Source organism: Podarcis bocagei (genome assembly GCF_964188305.1).
Source record: "Podarcis bocagei genome assembly, chromosome: 10".
Taxonomy (NCBI): Eukaryota; Metazoa; Chordata; class Lepidosauria; order Squamata; family Lacertidae; genus Podarcis; species Podarcis bocagei.
In genome coordinates, this window is record NC_138135.1 from 26,703,916 (window position 1) to 26,725,309 (window position 21,394).

The 21,394-nt window shown below is 43.3% G+C and overlaps 1 protein-coding gene across 2 annotated transcripts; it reads right to left on the bottom strand.

The window, feature by feature from the left end:
* Positions 1–331: 331 nt before the first annotated feature.
* Positions 332–21,360, bottom strand: WASHC3 (WASH complex subunit 3). Of its 2 annotated transcripts, none has more exons than XM_081212290.1 (7): positions 21,201–21,360; positions 18,488–18,586; positions 12,011–12,076; positions 11,458–11,589; positions 10,995–11,102; positions 4,134–4,198; positions 332–2,578 (listed from the first exon to the last, which is right to left on the bottom strand). In XM_081212290.1, exons 1-7 carry the CDS (start codon positions 21,249–21,251, stop codon positions 2,494–2,496), a joined length of 606 nt encoding a protein of 201 aa, XP_081068416.1. In that variant the 5' UTR covers positions 21,252–21,360; the 3' UTR covers positions 332–2,493. The 2 variants fall into 2 exon arrangements, with proteins under 2 accessions (XP_081068416.1, XP_081068415.1); XM_081212289.1 differs by having other exon boundaries at positions 10,995–11,105.
* Between the last annotated feature and the right edge of the window lie 34 nt (positions 21,361–21,394).

A 21,394-nucleotide genomic window follows, 5' to 3' on the forward strand; every position in this document is an offset into this window, starting at 1 on the left:
TTCCTTTAAAGTTTGAGAATTTCTGAAATCAGCCACCAATGTTCTCCAGCTGAAAACTGACATAAACAATACCTGACTGTATTTATAACTAATTAGTGCAGAAAAATAGTATTTCTAGACTCCACTGCACGGTTTCAAATGCTGCCTGCCTGCAGGTGTAAGAAATCTCTCTGCTGCTAAGCAATGTTGTTTTCTCGGACTCTTATCTCCCTTGACTTCTGGGGAAGGATAGTTTCAAATATTCTTGCAGTGCACTTTAGTGACAATAAAAATTAATAAGGCTGCATCAAAACATGCAATTTTATCTACACGTTGCACAAAGAATCAAAAATTTGCTTACAAAACATAATTTTAATTATAGATGCGTGTTTTTCAAATATACAGAATCCACTTCTGAGTGTTGTAGTATACAATATGTGTTATTAGGCAGCATGGTAAATAGTATTTGATTGATTATTTATGGCTGACAAAGCAGACACTGTTAATACTAGTTGCATTTTGCTGAAGACCAGGTTAATAAAGACCTAGACAAAGGTTACATCTTAGATTTGTTGCTTGAAAGAAAATGTCTTGATCTACTCTGAAATATTTTCGGAAAAAACAAATGTCCCGGAATGTCTTGTTCCAATCAGAAGAATTGCATGAGATTCTGCTTCACGCCTGCAGCCAGAACTCTCCTAACAAAGAGGCGTGTGCATCCCCGGCATTTCTTGGCTCATACTCAGATCTGATGTTGATGTATAAATGGCTATCCTGGCATTTGCTGAAAGCACAACGGCGCTAGCACATGTGCAGCAAATTCAGAATGGCAGTATGAGAAAACACTGGTGGGCTGGGAGAAAAGTTGAAGGACAAAAGCTGAGGGCCACTTTACACCTCTCTACGCCACACTGGGAAGTCACGGACAACTGCAGATCCCTGCTATGCATATATGGGGTGGAAGGGCATTAGCGTTCTTTTTTGAGTATTAAGAAATGCTCTAAATTCATAAAGTGAAGTGGTCCTTAACACCACTAGTGAAATTCACCAGGCAGCGATGCAAGCCAATCTTGCACAAAAAAAGACCTCTGAAAGTTTATGCAGTCTTGTAATTTTGCAGCATTGCATTTTGATCTTAAAAGGCTGTTTTTCATTTAAGACAGGGCTGCCCCTTCTTTTTAATCAAATATAAGGCAACTCATGCTTTGAAATAAATGGTAGGTCTCAGTTTCTGTGAGTGTTGCTTTCCTGAATAAGCTTTTGAAAACAAGATAATCTCCTTGCTAGTTGTGTCTATCTTTCAAAATTGTAAGCCATGGAAGTCTTTGCTATTGCATTAAAAAACCTTATCAGAAAATAACTTTCTTACCCATCAGAATTTAAAGCTCTACTCTCCTAAATAACCTGGACCTTTATTTCTTGAGTGCACTATAATAATTACGAGTGATATTCTAAACAAGATATAACCCACAGAAGTCGCTTGCTAACTATGATGGCAGTGATACAATACGCAAAATTTTGCGACTGAGCTACCTTAAGATTTGCACGTGCCTAATACAGGATCTCCACTGGAAAAAAACTTGGGCGGGGTGTAGCAGCAATGGCGTGTGATTTGTGTGAGATGCTTGTGGAAAGAGCCACCATCTTCCACCCTCAGTCTTTCTGTCACTGCCCTTCGTACCCAGAGGTCTTAGACCACTGGGACAAATAGAATATTTGTGCTTATCCCAATGCAGCAAGCAATTGGTGCTTTCAATTCTCATTCGACACTGGAGGATTAAAAAGAAAAGCTGTGTAGGAAACAGCATTAGCAGCATTCTGAATATAGATAGTTACCAGGAAGGGAGGGGTAGTGGAATCCAGTCATAAAGAGGTAATCTAAAAGGCTATCAGTATTGTCCAAAGAAACACCTTGGCTTCATCAGAAATGCAAAGCTGTTCTCGGGTGCCTTACTCACAAATAAGCAGAAAAGCCAGTGGAGAGAGCAAGAATGAGCACGCTAGCTCTGCCCTCCCCTGTCCTGATCCCCCTCCATGAATGAGGGGCACCCATCTCCTTGCAGTGTAGGAAGTAGGAAGATCAGGGTTCTATGTGGCACAGGGAATGTACACAAATCCACAAATGCAGGAGGCTCCCTGCTAGAGTTGGTCATCCGCAGAACTTGTGGAGGGTGAAAGTGACAGAGCTAGTACACCTGTTCCCACCTGCCGTGCTTGCATGGTCTACTTACTCTCCCACCTGCCCCACGTTTACCCTGAGCTTCCTTGGAGCAATAGATCAGGGCCATCATGTCGTAAGTAACAGCACATCTTGTCAGTCCCTTCAGGACAGACTGGGCCTTCATTCAAAGCTCTGAGGAAGACGATGCAAAGACCCCAGTGCAAAGTAGCAATTCCTTTAAAGACGAATACTTTCTATGGCTCAAGCTATCAGGAAATCTTTCAGATTTAAGTTTTGTACACAAGCACTTGCGAAGAGGGCTCTTAAGGAAAAATGCACCTGGATCAGCGCTGTCAGTCACTAAATGAGGATTCACTGTCAGAACTGTCTTCTGCATTTGCCTCCCCTCCCCAGGTAGGCACTGCAGCATCTGGTGTCCTGCAAGGGAAAGATAAGAAGCCACAACTTAGGGGGTTGGACTAGATGACCCTCGGTGGGTCCGTCCCAACTCTATAATTCTATGATCATGTGCAACGTTAGAAGACATGTTAAGTGTCAATGCTGCAGCTACTTGCAGAAGCGCAGTTGTGTTGTTATGCAGCAGCAAAATGTGCTTCGTAACCTTACAGACCTCAGAGGTTTACTCTGGGCTTTCATAGGCAATGCCTACATCATTACCTATATGAAGTCGACTGACAAGTTCCTAGGCAGGCAGGTGGTGTTTGTACTGCAGCAGGCTAGTTTCCCATAGGAAGGGGGTATAATTTCAGAGATCTCTCTTTGGATGCAAAATCCAGAAAACCTTGGAAGTGAGGTAGGGATGTCCCATTCAAATCTCGTTTAGCTCACTGAGGTAGCTTTCAGCTGCTGTTCTGTTGCAGTGGCGTGATAATATTGGCCGACTTTATAGGGTTGCTCTAAAGATGACTGATGCAAAGCTCTTTGAACACTCCAAAAGTACAGCATAAAGGCCAAGTACTGTTGCTGTAGTTATTAGTACATTGTGCAGAACAACATTTCTCAGCCTGTAGGGGTACCTGCACATGCAATGGTAATAGACCTATCAATTGTAAAGGTCTAAGACACTCTCTCAAGGACAGGTCCTAGCCCTACTGGTGTTCGTGAAAGGGATACAGAGTCCTGTTAGAGCTTGCCGTGGCCCCTGTAACCGTACTGATGTGGGGAGCCAGGGAGAAGTGTGGGCAGCGTAGGGGCTGGTCAGGATATGTATTTAGAAGTCGGAATTCTAGATTGTGGGTATGTTCTAAGATGGGGTTTTACCGTTTCATTATGTCTGAGAACATTGATTTAGGAATCCAGAACATATGCACCAGAGAATCTTTCCTGGGTTATGAAAATCAATAGGTATGCCTCATCCTTCGCTTTTATTATAGGCAGCACAGTTAAATTTTGGGATCAGGCTACCTGTAGCTCTTCTGTTGACAAGGAACTGAAGCTTCTGTTGGGTTTCAATCCCAAATAAGTGAGCCAGTTATTTTTTTTCTCTGTTGATAGTAAAACAAATCTCTAAAATTTTATCTATTCTCCTTTAAAATGCTGGCAATAAAGAGGTGGACCTGCATGTATAGGCTGTTCCATCACCAACAGTGGAAAAAACTCAGCCATGCTTAACTGTGGCTACTGTCTAGAAAAAAGTAATATAATATCCTCAAGCCATTAAAAGTGTTCAGTGGGGGAGGTAATCTTGCTGCTTAGGGAGTGGGGATAGCCTTAACTAAAACCTGATTGGGAAAGAATTAAGGTGGAATTCAGAAGATTGTTCCGCCAGAAAAGCAGAAATGCTTGCACTGATGGAACAATCTCCTGTGCAGGATGTTTTGGGTGTACTAGCTTTTTCAGCCTTGCAAGTTTATTTCATATTAGATTTTTTCTGAAGCTTCTAAATGACCAAGATACACATTTCTATCCCCCACTGCAAGCGCCAGCTCTGTCCTGTCTCTCCACACATAATATGCAAGTAGTTGTCACTTACTCAAGAAGATCCGGGTTCAATCCTTCAGAAATCATTTTGTTTCTTATTGCCATTACAGGAACACCCTGCGGAGGGGGGAAAGAACGATAAAAGTCTAGAAAAGCACTGAATAAGGGAGTCCCATCAAAATCGCAGCGTTTTAATGAATAAAGAGCAAACACAAAAATGTTAAGGGAAAAAGCTCTGATCTGAGAAACCGATTTTGTTGACAGCAGGAAGGTGATCGAAGGCCACATTTCCCATGGCTGCCTCTATAGAAAGTTTGGGAGTAGAAGTTGTTGAAAAACCGAATTACATTTCTGAATAACTTTGGTTTACTTCAGAGGCTGTAGCTAGCATACCATTTTCTTTCATTTTCAAACACCTAGAGATGTTTGCTGCTGTGGAATATCTCTTACGTGTCTGCAATGTCCATGTGAGTTTCTTCCTCCTCAAAAAAGGACACTGTCAAGCTGAAAAAGGTACAGAAAAGGGCAACCAAAACAATCAAGGGGCTGGAGGAGCTCCCCTACGAGGCAAGATCTTGGGCTTTTTTGTTTAGAAAAATTGGGGGGAGGGCTTAAAGGTGAACCAAATTATGCATGGTGCAGATCAAGTGGATGGAAAATGCCCTCTCCCAATAATACTAGAACTTAGTCATTCAATGAAACTGAATGGTGGGAGATTCAGGATGAACAAAAGGAAGTATTTCTTTTCACTACACAAAGTTAAACGATGGAATCCCTTCCACAAGATGCAGTGATGGCAATCACCTTGGATGACTTTTAATGGGGATTAGACAAATCACATTGGGACTGATCACAATGGCTATATCACCTCCAAGGTTGGAAGCTGCATGCCTCTGAATGCCAGTTCCATGAATGGAAGCATGCTACGGGTCTTGTGCTTCCATTCCCACTGCAGGAGTACAAGGCTGAATGAGACAGGCATTCTGTCTGATCCAGCAGGGCTCTTTCTTGAATTCTCCATTGCCCCACAAAAAGATGCAAGAGATGGTCAGCAATGCACTCCAGGCACGAAATAAATTATGCTCAAACATCAGTCCAAGTAAAAATGGCTGGAGTTAGGAAAGGTGATCATGGCAGTGGAGTCAAAGAAATCAAGATGTGGATGGAGGAAGGAGAAAAAGAAATGGATGCAGCGATGCGGGACCAATGTTCAAGCTCTGCACATTGCTCTCAGCTGCTTCTTTAACCAGTAGCCAGCTAAATGAGATGTAAAGAACAGGACTAGTATGTGTAGTACAGTGACCAGGTCCTGGGCCTTTTGAATATCTGTGACCATTCTTTGCCCGGGATATATCTCTACCCGTGCAGTTCTTCTCATCAGTTTGCATACAGCAACTGGAAACTGGGATTAGCCATTATGATCCCAAAATCACAACATGCAGAGTTGAGATCACATCATAATCCTACTAACAGGAAACCACTTTTATAAAGGGACACATAATGAAACTGTCCTTTCCAATAAAATTGCTTAGCTGATGTTGCTGGAGAAGGTGTAGAGGTTGTGACCCATCTTCTACCTAGGTCATAAGTACAGGTATTAGGCTACCAAACTTTTGTGGCTGGGGTAACCCAAAGAGGGGTATAAATGGATGGGTTATTGTTGTTGTTGTTGTTGTTGTTGTTGTTGTTGTTGTTGTTGTTGTTGTTGTTGTTGTTGTTGTTGTTTCTGTTTAAACACCTCCAGACCGACTTCCCACCTGCTGGGCCAGCAGTTAATTCCATCCATCAATGGATCTGCTATTTTTATTTTTGTGAAATCTCAGAAAAATAGCTTCATTCATCTTGCAATTTGTAACTATGCTACTCTCCTGCAGCTCCCCTCAGCACTTTCTCGATAAAACAGGAAGCTTCTCAGCAGACTTCTCCAAATCTGGCATCACAAGATCAACATTTAAATGTGGGCTAGCACAAAGGTAAGTTTTAGACAACTATGCATATGAAAATGACCTTTCAATGCAAGCTCTCCCACTACTTGTGGTCCATTTCCCCAAGTCTCAAACATCTTCCCTTCATATTTTCTTGTAGGATCGTAGAGAACAGTTTGTGAAAGTCCAAACTCTCTGCTAGGGGTGTTCTAACAGAATTGGCTCCTGTGTTCCTGCCACTGAGGCTCAAAGAGAACTTGTTGCTTTGCCATCATTGATGCAAAAGGTCAAAAACGAAAAAAAAGAGAGTCCAATTTCTGAGTTCCAAGGTCTACTGGAGGTCTGAAAAGGACGTGAGAGACCTCAAACTCTAAGTGAACAGTAGTGCGTGGTTGGTTTTGGCATTGAACAAATGTACTTTGGCCAAGGTAAGGAGAAAGGAGCCATGGCGGGTGTTTCAGAGAAGCGTGTCTGTGCTAGCGCCACACATGAAAGTGGAGAGAGTGGTTAAGGCTGGCAGAGCAAAGTGATGCTAATTCGGTGATTAATATTTTCCTGTGTGCATCTGTATTTGGGGCTCCCCCCCCCTTTATATAAACTGGCTATCTCCAATAAAAACAATTAAACTCAGCAGTTTAATAGTGGGGATCTACAGAACTGTAATTACCAGGAGTCACACAGATCTTTTATAACTGGGACTTACCATATGCCATATGGAAAATGTAACCCAAAGTATGGAAGCTAGATTTTTTTTTTGAGGGGGGCGGGACGTGTTAAGGATTCTGTTATCCAGAACGTTTTGTATCTTACAATGGGAACAATTATTATAAATATGAAAAAAGGCCAATGGAAGAAATAGCAAACAACTGTTAGCCAGGAAACAGAATAGCATGTAAGAACTGCAGCTGAAAAAGCTATGCAAGATTGTAGTAGAGGGGAACCATCTTACATAAAGCTCTCTGTTTCAGAGGTCTCCATCAAACTGCATGCTGGATAGATCATACCACGGTTTACGTCACCTTGCAAGTGTCATAGGAACATAAGAAGCTTCTTTATATTGAGCCAAACCACTTGTGTATATAGCCTGGTATTGCCGGCACTGACTGGTAGCAGCTCCCTATGGTTTCATGCAGGGGATGTTCCCATTCCTTACCAGAAATAGCAGGAATTGAACCTGTGACCTTCTGCATGCAAAGCAACTGAGATACACCCCTCCTCCAATATCTTCTTCCCATTTCAGAGCTTTTAATAATTGCTGGACTGGTGGGGGAGGCGGGGGAGAGAAGAATTGAAAGTTTATCACCTAAGATTCAACCCCAGAAAGTGTCATGGGAAATATGAAGTAAGAAATTGAGAAGATGAGACCCACACCTACATACCTATGCTTTGATGCAGTAGAGGTTTTTTTACTTGCCAAAAAACTGTATCTAACATACATACGGCACTAAAATGATTTATAATCAAATAAAAAACACAAGCTGTATTACATAACTAATGCGAGAGGAATTTAAGATCATATCCTGGAGGCCTATAAACAGTCAGCTTAGGGTTTTATGAAACAGGTGGAGTAGTTGTCCCAAATGGAAGATCATTTACTTCCAGACCCACCTTTAACTTGAGAATCAATGTTCCCTCGCAATTTAAGAGAAAGCTTATCTGTCTTAAGGGTCAGAACTGGCTTGCTTACTGCTACAATTTTTATTCTCTTTGTTTTCTGATGTTTCCACCAAACATTTGAACCCGTTACACCCACTGAAGCAATTTGCTTCTCATGGATTTTTGCCATCACTGATATTGCTTCAATCTTTATAGCTGGGTTGTCCCAATTCCTAGCCTACCAGGTCAGGATATATTCATCTCCATAGTGGCTTACCTGCAGCTCCTAACTTGCATACAAGAAGCCTAAACATAAGCTCTACGGGGGTGGCAGAAGCTGCCCTTAAATCTCACAGCTATGTTAGAAGGCTACATTCCAACACAGAATCAGGTGCATTGGCTTAACTACGCCTTACCAACTTGGATTGGGGCCACAAAGTTCTGCTGGTCCATGTTTGTTAGACTTTTTTGCCACTTTCCCACAAATAAATTTCTGTTCAAGCCAGCCCACAATAAGCTTGCTCCTCTACAACCTCTTGACAGTGCTGTCTACATGGAGGATACATAGATGTCACTGGTGTGACTATCATGAGAACTAGAATCATCAGCTTTGAACAGAATACTGTTTCAAACATTACAAAAAGAGCAGGAAGAGCTGAACTGTGAGTAACTCACATCACTGGTTTTCCCAACCCTCCTGTAGCTTCAGAAGATGAAACTAAGAAAGCTCACTTAGAAGACATTTGGATCTCACAAAGGAAGGGAGGAGGAGCCTTAGCTCAATGTCAGAACTCACAAGTTGGGATGTGGAATGTCCCAGGTCCAGTCCTTTGTATCACAAACAGACAACAAACCACCAGGCAGCAGATGAAGTGAAAAGCCTGAGCCAGCTGAAGTAGATAATACTGGGCCAGAAAATAATGTAAGAGCCCTGCTGGATCACACCAAAGGTCCAGCTAGTCCACCACCCTGTTCTTGCAGTGGCCAACCAGAAGCCTATGAGAAGCCTAGAAGCAGAGACGAAGCACGACAGAACGCGTCCACTTTCTGATTCCCAGCAACCTTTAACAATATAAATAGCAGACAGCCATCATGGGTAGTAGCCAACAATCACTTTATCCTCCGGGAATTTGTCTAATCCACTTTAAAAACTATTCCAAGTTGGTGGCCATCACTACACCCCATGAGAGCAAATTGTACTGCGTAACTCTCTTCTGTCTGAAGACATCCTTTCTTTTGTCTGTCCTGAATCTTCCAGCATTCAGCTTCTCACTGGATGGCCATGGATTCTAGTATTATGAGAGGGAGAAAAACTAATCTCTGCCCACTTTTCTTACTTCATGCAGGTAACCTAAGCTCATATAAAGCACTTCTTATATGTTCCTAAAGAAGAAATACAAACCATGTACATGCCTGCTTTCCTCACTTTTTTGTGGCTCCAAAATTCATGTGTAGCTTTACAGTGGTACCTCGGGTTAAGCACTTAATTCGTTCTGGAGGTCTGTTCTTAACCTGAAACTGCTCTTAACCTGAGACACCACTTTAGCTAACAGGGCCTGCTGCTGCTGCTGCGCCGCCGGAGCACGATTTCTGTTCTCATCCTGAAGCAAAGTTCTTAACCCGAGGTAATATTTCTGGGTTAGCGGAGTCTGTAACCTGAAGCATATGTAACCTGAAGTGTATGTAACCCGAGGTACCACTGTACTTGGGTAAAGCTGTGCTTCCTGATGCATCTGTAACATATACATAAAACTACTGTGCTCCTCAACAGCCCAACATCTCATTCATATGCTGTACCTAAGAGGAGGGGGCATATATAGAAGCCTTGCTACAGAAGAAGGGTAGATTTCAAATAATGTGGTTAAGATTCTAAAAGGGTGTGTGTGTGAGGGGGGGCAGAAAGTTGTCTTCCCCACCCAACCCCAGCACAAATCCCATCACCAAAAAAAGGACATTAGAGCGAACCATCAGCCAAACACTCTCCTTTCAGCCACCACATCAGTCTTTCCAAGTGCACTGGTAATTATCTAGCCACACAACGCCAGTTTGCCACTCCCAATTCACAGGAAAATGTTCAGGCCAGCAAAAGAGGTCTGGTGGAATATCCTAACAACTATACTGAATCTGAACGCTTTGTATTGAAGCCTGACTCAACAGCAACCTTTGGGCACAAGCAAGGAAATCAAGCCATTAGTTCCATTTTAATTTCAGGAAGGCTGCACAGCATGGTCCAAAGATGGAGGTGGGGGGGGGGGGCAAGTTTGCCAATAGCTGGTTAAAATAAGACCAATTGCATGGTGCCATGGCTAAAAAGCATCTCTTAGGAAAATGTGTGAAGAGTTATTTCCATGTTATGCTCCAGCTAAGGAAAATATGGGCATGTGCCTCTCCCTTGTCCCACTAAACACCTTTGTGGAATAAGAATACTGAATGGCTTTGGACTCTCATGGAGAATCATTCGCTCCTGCTTTCGTTAATCCATAGAAATTCCGAATACCTTTGTCTCTTATTTCTAGAAACAAAATGTGAATGGCATAGTCTTGCCTTTTCACATAATTTTTATTAAGAACAGAAGAAGAGCCTACTGAAGCCTAGCCCTGCATCCTGTTCTCAAATGCTTTTTTGAAGCCCACAAGCAAGACACAAGCAGAATAGCAGTCTGCTCGCCTGCAATTTTCTGGGCACATAATTTTCTTTTCTATTACTACTGTTTAATTCAGAGTAAAGTGACTTCTGTTCCTATTCCTTTCATCAACAGGAGGTTAGGAAATGCTAATGAGACAACTGGCTTGGAGGCTCAATCAGAATGGAAAGAAGCCAGGGCCTGCTTACAAAGAGCTCATTTGCAAGCATGTTCTAGATGCAAAGGTCCATCACATGTTGAGCAATTTAACTGGTTTGGCTGGACATCAGTGGAAACAAACTAAAAGGAACAAAACTGATCCTTGAGTGGCTTTTCACACATATTGTTCCCATCAAGCCTGGCGCAGAGCCATCAAACACGGAAACTGCTGCAGAGGTCTCTAAACACATTAAATGGGGAAGTTCAGAGATGGAAAGCCATTAGTTATAGATGATTTGAATTGTCATCACACTGAAAGAGCAAACGCACATTCAGATCACAATAAAGAGACATTAATAAATACAACAAATAATTGTAAGTAGGGTCTACATCAGGCGAGAAATAGAGTTCTGAACTGATTGACAACAGCCACCACCACCAATTCCAACAGAATCACATACCCTTTCAGAAGAGGGAGTTTATCAAAAGTTAGAGGATTAGTTAAAAAGAAGTTAGAGTGGACAGCCAGAAGGGCTAACTTCGAAGGCTGCTTGATACAGAATACACACAAATTTGGTGTCTGATGAAGCCTGATGAGCAACTGTCTTACCACTTGAACCATTTTGAGATATCTTGCATAGCGGGGATCCTTTGCTACTGTGATGATATTTTCTGTGGCTCCTTCCGTCTTCTGTTGCCCCATCTCATGACCAGTGCTCTGCTATAAAGAGAAAACATTATGTGCCAATCTTTAAACATGTGCAGACATTGACTCAGTTCACATATCATGGTAAACCATGGTTAAGTTTAGCACAAGCACACAGACTGGGACTGTTTTGCTCCTCCTCTCTAGCACATGGATGAAACAAACCACAATCCCTGGCTATGAATTATGTCCAAACCACAGATCCAACAAACCACAATCAGTAAGCCAAAAACAAACCCTGACTACAGATTGTGGTCTGTGAGAAGCAAATCAAATCACATGTGAACAAAGTCATTGCTTACTTTAGAAAGGCTAACTAGAAACCGGGGGGGGGGGGGGACAAGTCAGGAAGAGCTCAATCTTTTACCTCCAGCTGAGGAGATACATTTGTTGACTGTGGATCTATTGAGACTTGTGGGACAGGGCCATTCGTAACGCTGTTGACACTGGTGCTGGATACTTCAAACTTGACATCTTCTAGCCCAGGTATAGAAGACAACTGAAGATGGGAACACCAAGAACAGTAGACAACATTTTAATATTGAGAATATAAAACTTGTAGCTGTTTAGTCAGCATCCAGTACATGCTATTTTCCACCAAGGCCTCAACATCCACTAATAGGCAATACCTTAATTAAGACAAACCAACATGTCACAAAATTCTGGCCAGCAGGGGGGTGAAGTGCTTATCACTCGGGCCCTGCTTGCACCCAACAACTTCACCTCCTCTTTGCCTTATCACAGAAATCCGTTTGCCATCTGTTTCCATTTACATTCCAACATTCTGAAAAAATATACTCAGTTCTGCCTGAAGACGAATGTAGCTCAGATAAAAACCGGACTTTAGGAATTATACAGGCAAGTCCCTTAATTTGTGCTCAAGACTACAACTAGCAAGAAGAGAGGTATCATGCACAAACCTTTGCATCCAAGATGTTCAGTGTAGTTTCAATCTGCTGAATACGGAGGGAAAGTGCTGACAATTTCTGGGAAAGATGGAAGTGAAATATATTACTCCATACTTTTACTCACTGGCAATTCTCTCCTCTGCCCTCCCTGCTCAGGAATACTTAGCATTCCACTCCCTCCCCCAAAATACTTATTGCCTCAGTCTTTCGGAGGATAATATGTGGCATATTATACGATGATCCTGTAAGCCTTGTCACACAGGTGGTCTAAAATACCTCAAGATCAACCTCTGATTATAACATTAGGCTGTATACCAGAGTTGGTGCATATACAACAGTGAAGCCTGGTAAATAGTTGCTAGCTCTCAAAAACATTTAACATCCCATCTGCCCCAAAATAGCTGATTGTCACCTGTGGCCTAAAAAAGACAACTTTTTTTTAAAAAAAAAATGTCATTGGCTGCCTGGAAGCATTTTTTTACTTTGCACAGACAATTAATAAAGTATCTATGAACGAGCCTGCCATATAGACTTTATTTCAAATTATTACGTAATAGTATTGTGTAAAATGAATCTTAAACCCTTGACTAGGAACAAGATAAAACTGGGCACCCTGAAGAGTCATGTGTTAAGGGCTGCACAATAGGATACAGAACTGGTTAGTTTTTAAAGTGAACTAACCTAATTCACACCTCTAGAACAAATACGTGGATCACAATGAAATTATCCTTTGGATTTTGCAGTTCTCAAAATTTTGCAATAAAGTTCTCACCACAAAAGGTATCAAAATATTTAAACAAATACGCATTTTATGGTAAAGTAGGATCAGAAATGTGTATATTGAGATTGTGAGAGGATTTCAATGTCGCATTGATTTAAAACTGCTTAGTGATGTACTTGTGCCAGAAGAATGGCTCAACCAAGAGAAAGTACAGGAAATGACTGTGATTCTCTTTGCTGATTGTGCAACAGATTGCTGCTGTAGTACTGATATTTCCTGTTGAACAAACTGCTGCACAACAAGCTCACGCTAGCACAATTGTTGCACTGCACTTAGTATTGCCCACCCTTTATTTTCATTGCTACACTAGCATAATAGCCCTTGCACTGGTGGTCAGAGAATGCTGAATCCTGGCATATAGAAGAATTTTTGTACAGATTTTTTTGATAAAAAATTGCAGATTAATGAGAAAATGGACCAGACTATAAATCAACACGTGAATTTTACTCAGACCGGATATAGATTGCTGTGTGTATCTCTACTGATTTCAAAGATTTGGGGATGAAAGGCTATGTGAAAGTTGTAAACAGAACAATTACTCCTTTAAATAAACCTGCCCACTGGGAGGGGGAAATGCTACAAACCTCCCCATATAGTTTTTGCAAAAGGGTAGAATAAGAGTGAAACAATTTAATAAACAAAAGTTACTGCTCATCTTTAGATGGGGAATGCTATATTACAATCCCATGACATGCCACAATCAAAATAGCCTAACCCACCTCCTCCACAACAAAACAAGTGAAACCTGAGCAATTAGTATTACAAACCCATCTTCCAACTAAAGCATTCAGACCTACTCGTAAATAGTAATCCAATTTGGAAGTGGTGGAATAAATCTGATAAAAGGTCAGGTGAACTGACACAATGCTCCAAACGCTATACAAGACTTATTTTAAAATGCAAGCTGATTTGCAAAAAAGCCCAAACTTTAAGAACTGATATGGCGGCTTGAACTAATTGCTGCCATATGCAACCAGCCTGTGTTGTACCCCTGGCTAGTGTGTTGGCTGGCAGATCTGTAGCATTTTTCTCCCTGCCTCCTGGCACGGTAGTAACTTTTTGCTGGCCTCTTAGAGCCAAAATCTTTAACACCCTGAGAAATATGCCAACCAGCCAACATAATAGAGACAAAGAAGCACAGATGTTGATGAGCTTGGGGTTTTGTTTTTCCTTTTTGTTCTCCATCTCTTTCTTTATAGATGCCTCTTTGTTCTTTGGAATGGATGTCATTTTTAAAAAATGACCACACACAAGCATTTAGGGCTGTCAAGACTTTGGGATAAGAAAGAAAGAAAAAGAACTAGCCATCTGGTTTTTAGCTGTTCAAAGTCAATTTATCTGAAGTCATTTATATATCAGAAAACCTTATGATGGTGCCTTTTAAGATGAAGTTGAAGGAAGGTGATAGGACTTAAAATTTAAATGTAGCAATGCAAGTAAGTCTGCAAAGCCTATTGGCGCCAATCAATACTGATTGCTTGCAAAGGCCAGTCTGGAAATATTTTGTCAAAATACAAATAAATAATGGTGCATGAAGGAGGGCTTGCATATTGAAAGGACTTCTGCAGGGTGCAGTATGCACAGAGACAGATAGTGCCCCTTCCCTGTTTCACCATCAGTGATGACAAGACCACACAGTCCAAGGGCAGGTTTACCTTCAAACCCTACAGTGTCATCAATGACATTGCTTCACTTTACCCAACATGGGTGAATAGCAAACAGACTTATGGAAGATAAAGCAATGGGAAAGACTAAACCTGGCTGGGGGCCCTAGATACCCCCTGGGACCCCAATTACTGACAATGAATTTTGCTGCTATCTGCAAAGCCCCACCACAAGTTCCATTTCTTGTTGATGTGCATTGAGTAGGATGGAACACTGGAAGCTGATTTCTATACAACAGGATTCTTATGGCATTTATCAGTGTACGGAACACTTTCCTATTCTTCTCTTATCATCACAATTGCCCTAGTAGGTGGATAGATCCAGGGACCCTAGGATCTAAAGTAGCCTTCTTCTCTTATCATCACAATTGCCCTAGTAGGTGGATAGATCCAGGGACCCTAGGATCTAAAGTAGCCTTCTTCTCTTATCACAATTGCCCTGGTAGGTGGATAGATCCAGGGACCCTAGGATCTAAAGTAGCCTTCTTCTCTTATCATCACAATTGCCCTAGTAGGTGGATAGATCCAGGGACCCTAGGATCTAAAGTAGCCTTCTTCTCTTATCATCACAATTGCCCTAGTAGGTGGATAGATCCAGGGACCCTAGGATCTAAAGTAGCCTTCTTCTCTTATCATCACAATTGCCCTAGTAGGTGGATAGATCCAGGGACCCTAGGATCTAAAGTAGCCTTCTTCTCTTATCATCACAATTGCCCTAGTAGGTGGATAGATCCAGGGACCCTAGGATCTAAAGTAGCCTTCTTCTCTTATCATCACAATTGCCCTAGTAGGTGGATAGATCCAGGGACCCTAGGATCTAAAGTAGCCTTCTTCTCTTATCATCACAATTGCCCTAGTAGGTGGATAGATCCAGGGACCCTAGGATCTAAAGTAGCCTTCTTCTCTTATCATCACAATTGCCCTAGTAGGTGGATAGATCCAGGGACCCTAGGATCTAAAGTAGCCTTCTTCTCTTATCATCACAATTGCCCTAGTAGGTGGATAGATCCAGGGACCCTAGGATCTAAAGTAGCCTTCTTCTCTTATCATCACAATTGCCCTAGTAGGTGGATAGATCCAGGGACCCTAGGATCTAAAGTAGCCTTCTTCTCTTATCATCACAATTGCCCTAGTAGGTGGATAGATCCAGGGACCCTAGGATCTAAAGTAGCCTTCCCCAACAGGGTACCCTCCAGATGTTGTTGGATTCAAACTCCTATTGGCCCCAGACAACATGACCACCAGTCAGGGATGAAAGGAGTTGCAGTCCAAAACATCTCGGAGGGCACCAAGCTGTGACAAAGAGGATCTGAAGAATCACCTCTACCTCCGAATCTGTCTGACCTTTGAACACACGAAGAGCCTGCTGGAGAAGATTAAGGGCCTGTGCAGTCCAGCATCTTTTTCTCGCAGTGGCAAGCCAAATGGATATGGGAAGCTTGCAAGCAGGACATGAGCACAACTGAGCACTCTCCCCACTTGGGATTCCCAGCAACTGGCCTTGAGAGGCATAGTCTCCAATGGTGGAGGTTCTACATAGCCATCGTGGTTTGTTCATGGGGAGGCCCAGCCATATGAAGAACGCCAGATAGCCACAAGGGGTAAGTCTTTTCTAGAGTGGTGCCTGGGCAATGCAATGCCCTGAAAAGGGAAATCCACCTTGTCTGAGCCTTTCTCCAGAGGTCCCTTTTTAATTATTTATCTGATTGTTGGTGTTTTTATGATATTTATTTACAGTGGTGCCTCGCAAGACGAAAAGAATCCGTTCTGTGATTCTCTTCGTCTAGCGGTTTTTTCGTCTTGTGAAGCAAGCCCATTGATGGATTAGCGGATTAGCGCTATTAGCGGCTTTTAGCGTCTTATCAGATCAGCTGATAAGCGGCTTAGCGGCTTAGAAAAAGGGGGGGAACCGCAGGAACTCGCAAGACATTTTTGTCTTGCGAAGCAAGCCCATAGGAGATTCGTTTTGCGAAGCACCTCCAAAACGGAAAACTCTTTCGTCTAGCGAGTTTTCCGTCTTGCGAGGCATTCGTCTTGCGGGGCACCACTGTATTTATTTGAAGTACATAATCTGCACTTTTGGGAAATATATCAAGGTAGCTTACAGCATATGCAATACAATAAAATCAATCCATAAATATCTATAAAACATGAATAATTATGTACTGTTTTAAATTTTATGACATTATGAACTGTCTGGGATACTTTGTATTAAACAAACAAAAAACAAGCACACAGACACAAACAAAAACCACAACAACCCAGAATGATTTAGAGATTTAAGACCTACCAGTGAGCTTCGCAGCAGAACAAGGAGACTATAGCTGTGTGGCAGATAACATGTCATGGCATCTCTGCTTAGAAGAAGCAGGTAGCAGGCGATGGGAAAGATTGCCAATCCAAGTGGAAAATACTGGGCTTGAAGGCTCGTCTGACCTGAGTCAGCTTCCTATGCTCCTTATTTGAATGTGGGCCTCTGATAGCCATGCTTGGTGCTATCTACTGCACCATGTCAGACCCTAAAAAGCTAAAGGACCCCATGTACTTTCCAGCCAGTGTCTCTTTCCTCCTTGAAGAGGAAGTGTTACTGAACTTTCAAAGCACCATCTCTTTAGGAAAGTTAGCAGTCTTGGTCGCGCTGGTTGATGATCTCCGGCGAGCTAGGGACAAAGGTGAGAGTTGTTTCCTGGTTCTGCTGGATCTCTCAGCGGCCTTTGATACAATCGACCATAACATCCTTCTGGACGGTCTAGAGGGGCTGGGAGCTGGGGGCACTGTTATACAGTGGTTTCGCTCCTTCCTCCTGGGCCGTGTTCAGAAAGTGGTGGGGGGGGATGAGTGTTCAGACCCACGGGCCCTCTCCCCCATGCTTTTTAACATCTATATGAAGCCGCTGGGAGAGATCATCAGGGGATTTGGACTGGGTGTTCATCAGTATGCAGATGATACCCAGCTCTACCTCTCTTTCAAATCAGAACCAGTGAAGGCGGTGAAGGTCCTGTGTGAGTGCCTGGAGGCGGTTGGAGGATGGATGGCGGCTAATGGATTGAAGTTGAATCCTGACAAGACAGAAGTATTATTTTGGGGGGATAGGGGGCGGGCTGGTGTGGAGGACTCCCTGGTCCTGAATAGGGTAACTGTGCCCCTGAAGGACCAGGTGCGCAGCCTGGGAGTCATTTTGGACTCACAGCTGTCCATGGAGGCGCAGGTCAATTCTGTATCCAGGGCAGCTGTCTACCAACTCCACCTGGTACGCAGGCTGAGACCCTACCTGCCCGCGGACTGTCTCGCCAGAGTGGTGCATGCTCTAGTTAACACCCGCTTGGACTACTGCAATGCGCTCTACGTGGGGCTACCTTTGAAGGTGACCCGGAAACTACAATTAATCCAGAATGCGGCAGCTAGACTGGTGACTGGGGGCGGCCGCCGAGACCACATAACACCGGTCTTGAAAGACCTACATTGGCTCCCTGTACGTTTCCGAGCACAATTCAAAGTGCTGGTGTTGACCTTTAAAGCCCTAAACGGCCTTGGCCCAGTATACCTGAAGGAGCGTCTCCACCCCCATCGTTCTGCCCGGACGCTGAGGTCCAGCGCCAAGGGCCTTCTGGCGGTTCCCTCATTGCGAGAAGCAAAGCTACAAGGAACCAGGCAGAGGGCCTTCTCGGTAGTGGCGCCCGTCCTGTGGAACGCCCTCCCATCAGATGTCAAAGCGATGAATAACTACCTGACATTTAGAAGACATCTTAAGGCAGCCCTGTTCAGGGAAGCTTTTAATCTGTGATATTTTACTGTATTTTTTGTTTCTATGGAAGCCGCCCAGAGTGGCTGGGGAAACCCAGCCAGATGGGCGGGGTACAAATAATAAATTATTATTATTATTATTATTAGCAGTAATGAACCCTGTATTTTAACCATGTTTTACAAAATTCGTCAGAGGGAATGGGCTTGTACACCACACAGACTATTAGCCAACAATGCAAATCCTGTCTGCAACATGCACCCACCCCCTTCCCCAAGGTAGTACAGTGTATACTTACTTACCTCTTCACAAACAGTGGAAAATCGGTTAAGGAACTGAACTGTGTGAACCACAAACTGGTTTAGAAATGCCACTGTTCTCTTCTGCTGGATGGCAGGAACCTGCATTGCACAAAGCACAAATACAACAATAGCAAGGCTCATTCTGTACACCCAAAACCTATATGATGATAAAACTGAGCAAAGTTGCTCCCAACACCACTATCCAGTGTTTGAATACACATATCTGCTGCACTTTTGCTATGGATATGCTGAAATCCAATTTATTATTTTCAGATCAATGCTTCAAGTTATGCAAGTCACATAAAAGTGTAATCCTGTGCTCCTGTGCTCTATTATGCTTGCAGTTCTTCCCAGTTTTGGAACGTATGCAAACTGGATGGGCATATGGTTTTCCATCTGAGTCACAGATTCAAATATGTAAACGTGGTAGTTCTATAACAGGGATGGAAAACCTCCAGATGTTGTTGAGACTTCAGTTCCCATCAGCCTCACCAATCATAACCAGCTGTCATGGATGATGGGAACACGAGTCCAATAACATATGGAGGGCCACAGGCTCCTTAACACTGATCTACAAGAATGGGACTGACCACAAATGTAAAACAGAACAGATTAAGGTTGCACTGCTATTTCTGAGCCAATACCATCAAATTCAGTGGGACTTACTTTTGAGTAAGTATGAATATGCAGGGGCTGCAAGTCTCGCGTTCTGAAAAAGGTAGTGGATGGATTTTGGAAGTATATTAAACAGTTTCTCCGGTAAACTTATTTTTATAGTCATTTGTGAGGGAATGGGCTAGCCTAAAAACACTTCCATCATCATCGTTATCCTACTGCAAATCCACAACAGCCACCAAGTCATGGCTTTATCTATGAATCAACCAATAAAATTTTTACAACAGCCATTTATGATGAAATATTTCAGTGACAGCTCATGGAGATATGTTAAATTAGATGCTTCAGGAGTTATCTATGAAAGTCAGAAAGGAATTTATCTTTCCAGTAAGTGTGGCAGTTCTTTTTTTTAAGTATCATGCATCTTCCAGTATGGTGTCTGGCATGGAAAAATGTCATCCTAGGGACTACTGGATCCTGCATACATGATCAAAGTGCAATGTGTTGCCACAGCAGAAATCTCACAGTGGATTTTCTTATGGAGTGTTGCAGAGTTCTCCCCATTTTACCTGCAGCACCTGCTTGCTACTGTCATTGGATTATATTTCACTAAGTTTACTCTCTTGTGATTTTGAAACTTCCTGCTTTCAAAGAACCACTGGTTTGTCATCTGCCAAGGAAGTGCTACCGGGGTGTCTGCTGTAGTAGAATGCAAGACCTGTTCTAGGGGAATACAACAGGTTCATGCAGAGCACTGGCATACTGCAAAAGAAGATTGGCAGATCTGACAAACTGTCTGCCAGGGAACTTTATCTGCCATTATTGGTTTCATGTAGTATCTGAGGCAAGGGTTTATTACATTTTAGCATGCGGAATAGCATGCAACCACCACCACCACCCATTTCATCCTCAGAACAACACTGTGATGATGTTTAGATTGAGAGAGAGTGAGTGGCTCAAGATCACCCAAGGAACTTAATGGCTGGTGGGGATTTTAAGCTGGGTCTCCTTGGTCTTGGTCTTGGTCCTGGTCCAACAACACACTTTGGATTTTTCAGAACACAGCTTGGAAGTCAATGATTTATGGAATCAAACTTGCATTACATTAGGGTTGGATGAGTTGCAAGCACACATTGAGAAATTCAGCTCATGCTGCTCCTGCAACCTTCCAGACCCATTAATTTGTTTTGCCTTATTTTCCAAATCAGTACTGCAGTGTAGCTATTTAAGTTTCCCCAGGGGAATTGGGACTGAGCATGTTCCAATATGCTACATGGGTTATCAAGCCTGCTCCAGAACAATTGCACTCAAGAGTGAATCAGAGCCAGAAAGGGTGCAGAAAGGCCTGGTCAAATGAGTTAAAAATGAAAAAAGGGACATGGTTTAAAAAGGCAATCTTATGGATGAAGGAAAGTAGGGAATGGAAGAGCAAACAACCAATTCAGAGGGATGCTTGATGATCAAGGACTAAAAAATGCTCTTTGTTCAAGATGTTTTGGAAACCTTCAAGACTTGGCTACTCAGGGTGGGTCAGATGACCAGTGGTTGCTACTACCCGTTAACAAACTGGCATATAAGGGCACAGAATATATGTTTGCTATGCAAGCCTCTTGTAACTTCCACGAAGGAGGCCCAGAGTGGATTGTTTTTTCACTCAACTGGTTCCCAGAGGAGACGAATGGCAGAGGAAGCTAAGCCACTTTTGACTCCCGTGAGGACACCCTCCGCCCCCCAGTTCCTCGCAACCGCCCTCTTCTCTAACCCTCAGCCTCCATAGACTTGTGCTTCCTTGGAGGTTGCCCTACCCGCGCTCCCACCTCCCCACCCGCATAGTTTCTGCATCTTTAATAAAAACACGACACCACAGGCGAAGGAGCGCAGCTTCTCCTGGCGAACTTCTGCCTGCCAGAGGTCCAGGAGGAGCCCTACAAGGGCAAAAGCAACAGCCCCGATTCACAGAGCTTGTCAGCTTCTCTTTTTAAGAGATGACGGGGTGGGGGGTGGGGAGAATCCTACAGAGGGAAGCTGCCTCCTTCGCTCCCTGGGGACCTGGCGCCGGCCTCAGGGAGCAACGCCAGCAACCTGGCGCCGCCTGTACCTTGGTCAGGTCGATGCCGGAGCCTACGAGGGGCAGCCCGTCCTCATCCATCCTCAAGCGGCCACTGGCAGGCGCCAAGAGGGACCTCACTGGGGAGAGAAGCGGACTCTCAGGCAGGGAACCCCTCGCGACCCCTCGCACCGGAAGCGATTCCCGACTTGCCGCTCCTCGACCCGCCCTTCGCCTGCGGAGCG

What these genes read in the sequence shown, in the direction of transcription:
- WASHC3 (XM_081212289.1), bottom strand. Translation starts at nt 21,251, where the DNA reads ATGGATGAGGACGGGCTGCCCCTCGTAGGCTCCGGCATCGACCTGACC. An exon ending in TGAACATCTTGGATGCAAAG is followed by an intron (nt 11,590 to 12,010) that starts GTTTGTGCATGA and finishes TCCCATCTTCAG; the next exon opens with TTGTCTTCTATACCTGGGCT. An exon ending in ATCTCAAAATGGTTCAAGTG is followed by an intron (nt 4,199 to 10,994) that starts GTAAGACAGTTG and finishes CCCCCTCCGCAG; the next exon opens with GGTGTTCCTGTAATGGCAAT.